The sequence below is a fragment of the Ananas comosus genome, linkage group 1 (genome assembly GCF_001540865.1).
Source record: "Ananas comosus cultivar F153 linkage group 1, ASM154086v1, whole genome shotgun sequence".
NCBI classification, from domain to species: Eukaryota; Viridiplantae; Streptophyta; class Magnoliopsida; order Poales; family Bromeliaceae; genus Ananas; species Ananas comosus.
In genome coordinates this window covers 18070739-18082408 of record NC_033621.1, presented here as the reverse complement: position 1 = coordinate 18082408, position 11670 = coordinate 18070739, and the positions used below count along the sequence as shown (strand labels likewise).

Here is an 11670-nt window from a genome sequence, read left to right as displayed (position 1 = left end):
TCGCTATAGCTATTTGTAGACCAATTAATTCTTTTGTGCCATATATATTAATGTTCGTCGTCAAGTGTACCGGTATTATTGTCACTTATTTAGCATAACTTAAGTAACACTAAAGTGAGTAAATATTTAAATATTATTAATAAATAAATATTAATAATTTTTACATCAGAGCTAAAAGTATAAAAAAAATTCAGCTATTAAGAAAAAAGGTATAACTACAGAATGTTAATTTATCAACAATATTTTTGGGAATCTTCCAGTGTACACCTAACAAGAACCTTTTGGCTATGGCTTTTTTAAGAGAGTGGAGGCTAATCTCCGCTTTATTCCCCCCAACTCACCAAGTGAATATAACCATCTTTAATCCCCCATTGCTGTTTGGGAAGGTTCAAACTGCACCAGCCTAGGGCTTCTCTCCGTTTTTGCTCTAATCGAAAAAGCTCTAGAATGCCCCAACTGAATTAATGGGAGCTTCTATAACTTGTTCCTACTTCTAAATAGAGTAAAAGATTCTGAAGAATGCTGCTTAGAGTAGTACTTCTTTATGCAAAAGCAGTTCTTTTAAGGGTCCTAAATAATTAGTTAAATCATACCTATATATATGGAAAAGTAATTGAAGAGCATAAGAAACTTTAATGGGAGTTGCTGCGAATAATTTATCTTAATAGGCCGTTATCTCTATCCTCTGTCATAAGTCTAGATGCACTAACATGGATCGCAAGTTTGTAAGATAAAACGCTCATTGGACACGACTTCTAGCAAAAATTCTCTTTCTTTCTTTTTCCAATGTGTCTAAAAAATAAAAGTTTAAAGCAAAGCGGCCATCCTATCACTTAGGAATCATGCTCCTTTCAACAAGAAACACAAACTCAAATAGATAAAAAGGGCCCTCTAAAAAGTAGTTGTAAGTTTAGCTAACACTAATATCTAACACTTGTCTTGATTGCTATTAGGACAGCTAAGCTTGCATGGCATATTCCTTAGTCTTTTCCTCCGTATATAATATTTTTAATAATGTCATCTTCTCATGCTTGTACATTCTCTTTGAGGTGGAAAGAAATGCTCGCATGATACTATAAATAGGGCCATCTACTTACCGCTCTCACCAACAAGCTAGCTTCTGCGCTCCCTCACTAGCAGCGCATCCATAACTTAGCACCTCGAAAGCTTCGGCTTAGGAATGGCGAAACCGTCGGATCCTCTTACCGTTGGGAGAGTGATTGGAGAGGTAATAGACTCATTCAGCCCGACGGTCAAGATGTATGTGACCTACAATTGCAACAAGACGGTGTGCAATGGACACGAGTTCTACCCTTCTGCCGTCGCACCCAAACCTAGGGTTGAGGTCCAAGGGGGTGATCTCAGGAATTTTTTCACATTGGTATAACATATTTCAGCACTAGCTAGTAGCTCATATTATAGCTCAACTTTTCAGGTTTTACAGTAGCTCAAAGAATATGTACATGTACAGGTAATGACAGATCCTGATGTTCCGGGCCCAAGTGATCCGTACCTAAGGGAACACCTCCATTGGTAAGTTCTGAAAACCTGAATGTAGTCTTCTCAAATATATAGAGATATACGTAGTGGAAATAATCTAACTAATACTTACGCATAAGGCGCGCACACAAAACGTACGCGCGCTTGGGTATGCGTTTTATTGTGCACGAATGCATGCGTATATGTGTGCCATGCAAATTGTCATTATAGCTAGCTAGCTAGACGGAGGGCAATTAAATGTGGCCGTTTTATGTAGTGCTACTCTAGTAGATTTTCCATTTTGCTCCCCAGAATATCTTCTTTCTAAAGGTACAACTAAATAAATAAAGCTTTAATAGGAGCTTGTAGTTCAAGACTAAGGAAAGCTCATTTGACTACTTATATGTAAACAGCTGAAAGCTATCGAACTTTTTGTCTACATTCTAATCTGCTAATATTATAAGGGCACTTGTATATAGGATTCGGTTTGTTGGTTGTTCTTAAATTTTCGAACAAAAAGAAAAGGGCCAATCACACTAAACAGGCAAAAGATATAAACCACACAATTCTATTTCTACATAAGGAGAGCTTAATAAATTATAAAAAATGCTTAAAAATGCTTCTATGGTAACACTGTTATAAAGAAAACTGACATTTGACATTTCTCATATTTTAATTACTCTTATACGCAGGATCGTGACCGACATTCCTGGCACAACGGATGCTTCGTTTGGTGGGACCCTATCTCCTCTCTTAATATACATTAATAATTAATGTATTTGAATGGTGTTATATGAACAATGTTATTATATCAAAGCTATTTTTATCTTTACTACAGATCAGATTCATCAATAATAAGAATTGATCTAATAATAACACCATCTTAAAGCGCCTTTTTTTTTTTTGTTCTTTTTTTTTTCCTGTGGTGTGTGTGCGTAAAATCTTGCTAATTAACTTGGGCCTGTGTGGCATGGCCGCATGCAGGGAGGGAGGTGGTGGGCTACGAGAGCCCGCGTCCGAACATCGGCATTCACCGCTTTGTCTTTGTGCTCTTCCAGCAGAAGCGACGCCAGTCGGTGGTCGCCCCGCCGTCCCGCGACGGCTTCTCCACCCGCCGCTTTGCCAGCGAGAACGACCTCGGCCTCCCCGTTGCTGCCGTCTACTTCAATGCCCAGCGGGAGACTGCCGCTCGCAGGCGCTGATCGACAGTGATCACTACCCTTCGATCTCACCTCCACAACCAGATTCTGCCTGGGAGTTCTTAGTTTACCAATTAATGCATGGGAGTTGCTAGAATAATTAAGATCAACTAATGTCTATCTAGTTAATTAATAAGTTGAGCAAGGTGTATGGAGTTTAATCTGACAGGGTGCAATGTCTGTAGTACTAGTGCGTCGTAATTGGGGGTGTCGCACCTGTCGAGTGGAGGACATTGAACAGGGTACATGCGTGGCCATTGGTTTCGGCATGACCCATGTGGATGTAGTCCTTTGTGTGATATGATATCTGATCTATATGTTCTGATTTGGCTTTTCTCTTATGTGTGCACATGATATTAATTAAATCATAATGCGTGCCCCAGTGTGATGTGACAAACAGGAATAATAATAAGTATGCATGCATCAGATATAAAGGACTTTTTCGCATCTTTTTGTCCGAAGAAATGTTTATGAACCATGTGAACACGTCCCCGCTTTGGGTTACGGCTGTAGACAAATGGAAAAAAAATGCTAAAAAAAAAAAGAAAAAAAAAGACATTGAGGCCAATTTGGATATATTACAACCAAAACCCTCTTAAATGGTGCCCCGCAATCCACAATTTCGGATTTGATAAAGAATTGAAGTAACAAGCCACCGCTAGATAGGACGTAAGACGTAGTACACTGAACTTTAGCAAATTACAAGATTTTAGTGTTAGAATAGTATTTCGAGCTATTTCTGGTATTTTTGAGGGTCATAAATTGTGTTCTGATCTATTACTCGCGTTTTGAGGAGTGAGAGTGGATACTTAGCACCAAAACCTCCAAGCTAAAGATTTTGGGGTACTGGGTATGTAACGTATTGAAACCTAGATAGAAAATGACGAACTTTAGGCAAACTGACTAAAGTGCGCGAATGGATTAATTGGGCGAGTTTCAATTAACCTACCAACACTGTTGGGAGGGTTAAAAATGAGTTCTAGAAGTATTAGAAGGGTTTTGGCGTCGATCGGCGCAAAATAGAATTAAAACGGAACCAAAATCAGGTCTGGAGCGATGTGTACCGGTACAGCAAGCGACCTGTCACCGGTTACACATGCTGAAACCGGTGACACGAAAAAGTGTACCGGTACACTTTGGGCGAAACTGACAGATCTGCTCTCGGGTTTGCCTATGCGTAGTCGTGTAACCGGTGACACGAAAAAATGTACCGGTACACTTTGGGCCCGACAGCAAAACGAGGTCTGCTGCAAAAAATAAAAATTGGGAGGGTTTTTTGGCAAATGTTACCACATGTTAATAGCCCAATACCCCTTCCCCTCACAGCCAACACCCATTTCACCCTCTCTCTCATTTTCCTCTCTTTCTCTCTCTAGAAAGCAAGCCCTAGAGCTTGGAGAAGGTGGAGAAGAGCTTGGAGAAGTGGATTTTGGTGGCTTTGGTGGTCCTAGAAGCTCTCTAACAAGTAGGCTTTGGTGGAGCTTGGGCAAAGGTGAGTCCTTATGCAAAAATGAGTTTAGGGTTTGGGTTTAGACCTTAGATTTTTGGGTTTTGATCTCTCTACAAGTGAAGAAATCCTCTAAGGACCATGACTCCATGAAAAACATGAATTTCTTAGACCCCTCTCATGGTGGATCACTAGGGCTCAAAGTAGATGCCCTAGGGATGGTTCTAAAAGCTTAGAAACCTTATTAGAGAGCTTCCCATGTGAATCTAAGCTATCTTTTGCTTAGGAATGAGATCAATCTCGGAGAAATGCAAAAATAACATGTTAGGGCATCCCAAAGAGGGGTTTTGCTCAAGTTGGGTTTTGATCTATTTTGATCATGTAGAAACCTAATTGAGGGTATTTTAAACGCGTTGGAACGCTCGGTTCGACAATCCGACGAGTGTACACAAAGTTATTAACAAAAACGTCATTTTCCGTACAGATAGCCGCAGCACGCGGACTAGGGCTTCAAAAATTCCAAGAAATTCACCGTAGCATCCTTGTGACCATCTAAGGTGGGTGGTGCATTCCAAGGACATCGGAAATCCCTTTATGTCTAAAGCGTCATATTTGAGCATATGTATTTATATTAAGCATGTTGCATAGTAGGGTTAATTGTAAATTTTCCTTGTATGATATGAGTTCTAATGCTTGAGAAATAGTAGTAAATGAATGAGAATTGGTAACCCTATATATGCATGACAAGGGACAAGAACCTAGAAGGGTTAGTAAACAAATGTGACATGTTGACATAGATTTAGCAAGTGACATTGATGAGGCTAGAGGACTTAGAAAATAAGTGTGGCATCATTGACAAAGAATAAGAACAAGCAGTGACATTATGACATAAACACCTTAGAATTAAGGGTCATATGCACATGGTTCTCCTTGAAGTCAAGGAATGGATTGAACTTAAAATCCTTAAAGTTAAGGATTGATCGTACTCACCTAATAGTCCTTGCTCGAGGGCGGTAGCTCCCCCTCGGGCGATGTGCTCCGGAGTTGTCATCACTGGGTCGTAGCGGTTATCTCCCCAGAGGGCGGTGCCGTCGGGTTGTAGCGGTTATCTCCCCGACAATAGGGATTTGGGTTGGTGAGTTTGTGAGGGCGAAACCTACGGGCTAGCCATGAGATTGGGTAATGAAAAGTTAATCTTTCATTCATCATGAGCATTCTATTGAGCATAGTTTTATTTATTGTTCAGGCATATTAGCTGCATTTGTTAGTTGGTTATTATCTATTCTTTCTTCTATTATGCCTGATTAGACCTAGTGGGATAGTCGGCGTGGTTGGTTGCCGAACCCACTGGGAACTTTGTTGTAGTTAGTTCTCACCCCACTATTTCCACAGAGCCGGGACCGAGCGAGCCGGCAGATGATCGCGGTAAGGGCATCGCGCCCTAGGTAGAGACCGCCCGAGATGGATTTCATTATGTAGTTGCACACCCTTTACTATCATCTTTTGTATTTGATGATTTTAGTATTATGAATTTGCTTTAATGAATGATGTAAAGAATATTTACTTTAAATGTCAAAAGTTATATTTTGGGAGAAATGAGATGTAAAAAGAAATGATGCAAGAATGTGACGGAACTTGATTATAGTTGGATACATGTATGTGATTTAAATTTAGTCATATTACTTGTATACTGAATGGTTAATTCTTTCACCTTGGCTATTGCTTGCCCTCGTGCATGCCATTGTGTATGCTTCCGCTTATGCAAATTGTACTCTATTGATACTAGTGTTGAGCCTTGGGCGGACAGGGAAAGCTCTGTCCGTTCGGCGTCTGTTTGATGCTCTCGAACCGGCCAAAAAGAATCGGGCTCGGGGCGTGACAGGGTACATGTATCAGAGAGGGGTACCGGAACCCCGTCGCGCAACCGAGAAGGATGCTCTCGGGTTTGATCACTGCGAGGTAGAGTACCGATACTGCGTCGTCTGAGTAACGGTACTGGAGCCTGGTACCGGTACTGCATCACGCGGGTACCGGTACACTGCGCGCTGCCCGCTTGACAGAGGCTCGGGTTTGCCCGTTCGGTTGCGGGGTATTGGTACTCTAGCCCGCGTACTGGTACGCAGTGCAGTTCGCAGACTGTATATTTTTTAGGGGTCTTTTGGGATTGTTACAACTCTATAAATAATCGCACACCCTCATGAGGGGTTCTTTGTGCTGTAGCTTGAGAAGAAGAGAGGTAAGCATCTCCTCTTTTCCCTCTCTTGATTTTCTCTCTCTTTTTCTTGAGATTTCATAGATTGATCTCTCCTTTTTGCTTCTCTTTGTATGGTGTTGGCTTTCCACTTTGAAGAAGCTTTAGAGTTGAGAATTGGAGCTTGTTTGAGGAAAGATCTCCAACCTCAGCACCATCTAGCTTGGTTTGGAGCTTGGAAAAAAGGTTAGTAACCTTTCTACTCCTTTCGATTGTGGTTTTGCTTGGGTTTTGGAAGAAAATCTAGTTTTGAGAAAACTAGGATTTTATTTGGGGATTTTTGATTTGTAACCTTTGGGGTTAAATTGATGAGTATAGAACCCTCTTTTAGGTTGGATTGGAAGCATCCTTATAATATACCGAAAATTCGAAAAATAAATATCGAACTTTAGTCAAATTGACCAAAGTGCGGGGATGGTACACTTCAGAAAGTCCGAAGTTGTTAAAATGATCAAAAGTGAGTTACGGGAGGTTTTCGAGAGCTAAAATTGTGAAATCTGCATTCTGCAGGTTTTCAACTCTCGGGGACCGGTCCCTGGTGGGAGAGACCAGTCCCCAAACGCGTATGAAGTGAGACAGCCGAAAAATCGGCTAAGTCCTGAGAAACCAGCTCTCGGGAACCGGTCCCTACCTGAGAGACCGGTCCCCGAGAGACCGGTCCCCCAAAGAGAGACCGGTTGCCCTGCGCGCAGCAGCTCTAGCTGCGCGGGGAGAGCCTTCGGGAACCGGTCCCTAAATGAGAGACCGGTCCTCGCCTGCGCGAACAGCCCAGTCCAGGCTGTGTGAAAGAGTGAAAGTTGAGGGGCTTGGCTGCAATTTTGCAACCCAATGGTTATGTTATGGGGGCTAATGAGATTTTCTCTCATTTCCTCACCCTCTCACACTCTCTTCTCTCCCTCTCTCTCTCTAGAAGGCAAAGGAGAAGAAGAAGAAAGAAAGAAAGGAAGGAAAAGAAGGAAAAGAAGGTGAAGAAGAAGATCAAGTAGTGAGCCTACCCCTTCTTCTTCCTCCTTGGAGCAACTTAGGGAAAACTTTGAGGTAAGCTTTGATCCCTAGTATAGTAAAACCCTAGAATGAGTTTTGAATGACCTAGAAATGGGTTTTAATGAAATGTTTGATGAGTTTTGAAGCTTTCTTTTGCTTCTTATGAGATCAAGATCCTAGAAATGGTGAAGCTTGAGGTGAGCCTCATCACCTCTCATGGTGAAACCCTAAATAGGGTTTTGATTTGTCTAAAGATGGTTCTAATGGACTTTTTAGAGTATATTGAAGCTACTTTTGCTTCTCTTTGAGATCAAACCCTAGGTTTGATGATGCTATGGAGCTAGGGCACCCAAATTGGGGCTTTTGCTCATAGGAATTTCTAACTACAATTGATCGCTCTAGAAATCTAATTGGAGGGCATTTCGGGACGCGTTGGTGCTCTCGATTAGCGTTACGAAGCCAAATAAAGATAGTAAAAATGACCTAATAGGCTTTAGTTCTTGCCGCTGGTATAGGAACGAAGCGTCTAAAATCCCAAGGAAAATCATCGGAGCACTTTTGAAAGCCTACGATGGGTGGTGCTTCTTCAAACTTGTTGAATTCCTCTTATGCTAATGTGTCATTTCATTTGAGCATGTGTATATAATGTTGCATGCATTTAGGGTTAACGGTAAGGGGAATGGAAATGTAATGATGCTGATTTTGTGAGTACAACTTGATATAGTGATGATATTGGAGAATATGTGAACGTCAAAACGTGTGGGGTGATGGCGAGTGAGGAGAGAGTGAGAGCGCGCGAGAGGTGGGCGAGAAGAAGTAGATGGACAGAAGAGGTGAAGCGAGGGATGCGGAAAAGTAAGAGGTGAGAGTACACGTGAGAGTGAGTGAGGTGTGGGTGAAAGGAGGGCAGAAGTGAATGGTAGAAGGATGGGATGAGAATGGTGCGAGTGTTTGAAATAGTTGAGAAGAATGGGGTGTTGAGTATGAGAGAAGAGAGCATGAGAGTGGAGTAGGGCCGAGGGTGAGAGATGGTGGAGCAAGGTTAATGCTAGAGATTAGCAAGAGTAATGAATGGCCTAAAGAATAATGATTTCTAGAGTGGCAAACAAAGAGTGATGAAAACACTAGGAGCTAGTGTAATAAGTTCCAAGATGAACTTATAAATCCTGTTGAGTTACAGGATACTGATCATATTGCTATGGTTCCTGCTCGAGGCGCGGTCCGCCCCCTCGGGCAGTGCGCTGGCCGGATTTGCCATCAACGGGTTGGAGTAACCCGAAGCGGCCCTAAAGCGGGTGAGTTATGGCGATGATGGACTTAATGTGAGCAATCAATATGCCGATACCCCCAGGTTTAGGCCTTGAGATTAAAGACACAAAGAGTAACAGAACGAAGTGTAAAGAAAAAGAGCAAGAACGAAATGCAAAGAACAAAGCAACAAAGAAAAAGAGTAAAGTGAAAATGATAAAAATTTGCAGTAATCTGGCATTATTAATGATTGGAGCATTTACTTTTCTGATTTTGTTTCAGGCATATTAGCATCATGTATAGATTGGTTACTATATGCAGCTTATTCTTTCTATTATGCCTGAGTTAGTCCTAGTGGGAAAGTCGGTGATGTTGAGGCCGAACCCACTGGGAACTTTGTTGTAGTTCTCACCCCACTATTTCCACAGAGCCGGGACTGAGCGAGCCGGCGAGCGACCGAGGTAAAGGTATCGCGCCTTAATCAGAGGCCACCAAAGTTGGGTTTCATTTTGTAGTAAAGTACCCTATGATCATCTTTGTACTTGATGAGAAATAATGTAAAGGAAAGAATGTAATGTGTATTTTGAGGTAAATGTGATGTAAGAAAGAAATGATGAAATAAAATGTAAGAAATTTGAAAATGTACAAGATGAATGCAGTGTATATAATCAAAAATGAATCATAGTACAAGTGAATGTTTAGTTTCCTTTTTCTCTCACTCGTGGCTATTGCTTACCCTTGTGTAAGCCGTTTGTGCATGTTTCCGCTAGTGCTTTTTTCTATTGATGAAAATGTACATGTGATGAGCCTTGGGCGGATAGGAAAAATTCTGTCCGTTCGGCGTCTGTTTGACGTGCTCGGGTCGGGCCAAATTTGTATCCGTCCCGGGGCGTGACAGATATCGTGATATCAGAGCCAAGAGTGAAAGAATAGGAATGGATCTAGGGACCCTTAGGATTGGAAGGCCTTAAGGATCTAGGAAACGTGAGTGACGTGGGATCAAAGTTAGCGAAAGCATATGGTTGGGTTAAGTTGGGACGTCTCTAATTTGATTAGAGGCTAAGTTTAAATTTCGTTTATCCTCTAGTTCTAGTGTTGTGTCGGGCGGCCGACGACATGACGCTTGAGGCAAGGATGAATGTGCATGTTGCTTTCGCCTAATTGGGTATGGTCAAGTAATGTTGTTCAAGTGACTAATGCGAGTTGCTTCTTTTCAGGAAGCAATGGCACCTCGACGTCGATCGCAGACAAGGTCGATGCCGGAGGAAACGAATGCGGTGCCCGAGCAATCTGGAGCAAGTGGCGACGGAGAGCTTAGGGAACAAATGGCCGCGCTTATTGGCGTAGTGCGGCAGCAAGCGGAGTCTGTTCAACGCCAAGGGGAGCAGATTCAACGGCTCCAGGAGGCCTTGGAGCGTCAACAGTCGGCGGCGGCCCAAGTGGGCGTGGAGCCACCTGTGCCCCCTACGGAGGTGCCGAGGGCAGTCGAGGGAGCGGCGGTAGCAGCGGCTGCGCCAGTCACGCTAGTGCCGGCCGGATCGGGAACCTCAAACCCCGATAGCGCAACGGTAGAGGCGGAGCTAAAGCGCACGTTGGCGGCTCTCATTCAGTTCAAAAAGTTCGACCCACCTACCTTCAAGGGCGGTTTGGTGGAGCCGGCGGTTGTGGAGTCGTGGATCGACTCGATGGAGACCCTATTCGAGGACCTTAATACCTCGGAGAAGGATAAAGTGTACCTCGCCACCCATTGTCTAGGGAAGGCGGCGATGGTGTGGTGGAAGCGAGTGAGGCGGGATCGACCTATCGATCTTCCGCTTATGCTGTGGGAAGAGTTCAAGAGAGTGGTGTTCGCGAACTACTTCCCCGACACGGTGAAGCGGAAGCTACAAGAAAAGTTTCACAAGTTAAGACAAGGTGATCGATCGGTGGGGGAGTATGAGCAAGAATTCTCTCACATCATCGACTGTGTTCCCGATGTTGTTCGTGATGATTGGGACCGGGCGGATTGGTTCTAGCGAGGACTTCAACCCCGGATTTATGAAAAGGTGCAGATCTTAAAGCTGTCGACCTTTGCGGAGGTCTTTGATAGAGCCTTGTGGGCGGAGCACGGTAGCGCCCACGTACGCGAGGAGCGAGAAGCTATTGCCGAGTCGAAAGACAAGGGCAAGAAGAGAACGGCGGGCGGTGCCGGGGGCCGGCCAAATACTAAGAAACCCCCTCGGTACCCCCGACAGCAGGCGAGGATTTGGAGACCACCTCGATGTGTTATTTGTGGCGGTGAGCACAAGGTGTCGACTTGCTCGCAGCGCGATGGCAAGTGTTCCAAGTGTGGCCTACCGGGACATCTTATCCGGGAGTGCCCGACATGGACGTTGTCTGCGCCGACGGCGGCATCAGCACCATCTACCCCGAGACAGCTTGCGGGGTTACCACCAGCGATGTCGGCTGGGCGCACATCATCACCGCGTCAGCCGGAGGGATCGAGAGTGTAACACACTGGGCCTTTGCAAATTGCGAGGTTCGAGTGTTTGGATGTATTTCGAGCTTTTTCGCACTTGGTGGGTTGTAGAATGTTTTCCGACCTAAAAAGTTCGAAAACTGGAATTCTGGACAAGTCCTGAGAGTTTTTACTCTCGGGGACCGGTCCCTGGCAGGAGAGACCGGTCCCCCAGTGAACAGTGTTGCGGCAGCCCTGAGGCAACCGGTCCCTGGCGGGCGAGACCGGTCCCCGAGCGCGCCTTCGCAGAGAGAGACCGGTCCCGCGCAGGGAGAGACCGGTTCCCGAACGTTGGTTTTTCGGGTTCGCAGCGAGAGACCGGTCCCTGCTGGGGAGAGACCGGTCCCTCTGGGCCAAAAATGCCCAGACCGGGCTGATGCAATGTTGGGTTTTTGAGGGGCCTCTTGGGATTTTGTTACTCTAGATGGCTTATATGGCCACACCACCCTCTTCCCTTCTCATTTCTCTCCTCACACCCTCTCCCTACACCTTCTAGAGAGAGAAGAAGAAGAAGGAGGAGAAGAAGAAGAGGAGTTTGCTTGAGGGAGCTTGGAGCTCAACCCCC

General features: G+C 44.3%; 1 protein-coding gene across 1 annotated transcript; it reads left to right on the top strand.

Moving 5' to 3' along the window:
- Nucleotides 915-3020, top strand: LOC109717729 (CEN-like protein 2). Its single transcript, XM_020243617.1, has 4 exons — nt 915-1381; nt 1472-1533; nt 2172-2212; nt 2464-3020. The coding sequence occupies exons 1-4, from the start codon at nt 1181-1183 to the stop codon at nt 2679-2681; spliced, it is 522 nt and encodes a 173-aa protein (XP_020099206.1). The 5' UTR covers nt 915-1180; the 3' UTR covers nt 2682-3020.

Bases quoted from the DNA above. Each gene is read 5' to 3' on its own strand.
- LOC109717729 (XM_020243617.1), top strand. From the start codon at position 1,181: ATGGCGAAACCGTCGGATCCTCTTACCGTTGGGAGAGTGATTGGAGAG. The intron at 1,534-2,171 runs GTAAGTTCTGAA...TCTTATACGCAG, and splicing joins CTAAGGGAACACCTCCATTG to GATCGTGACCGACATTCCTG. The intron at 2,213-2,463 runs GTGGGACCCTAT...GGCCGCATGCAG, and splicing joins CACAACGGATGCTTCGTTTG to GGAGGGAGGTGGTGGGCTAC.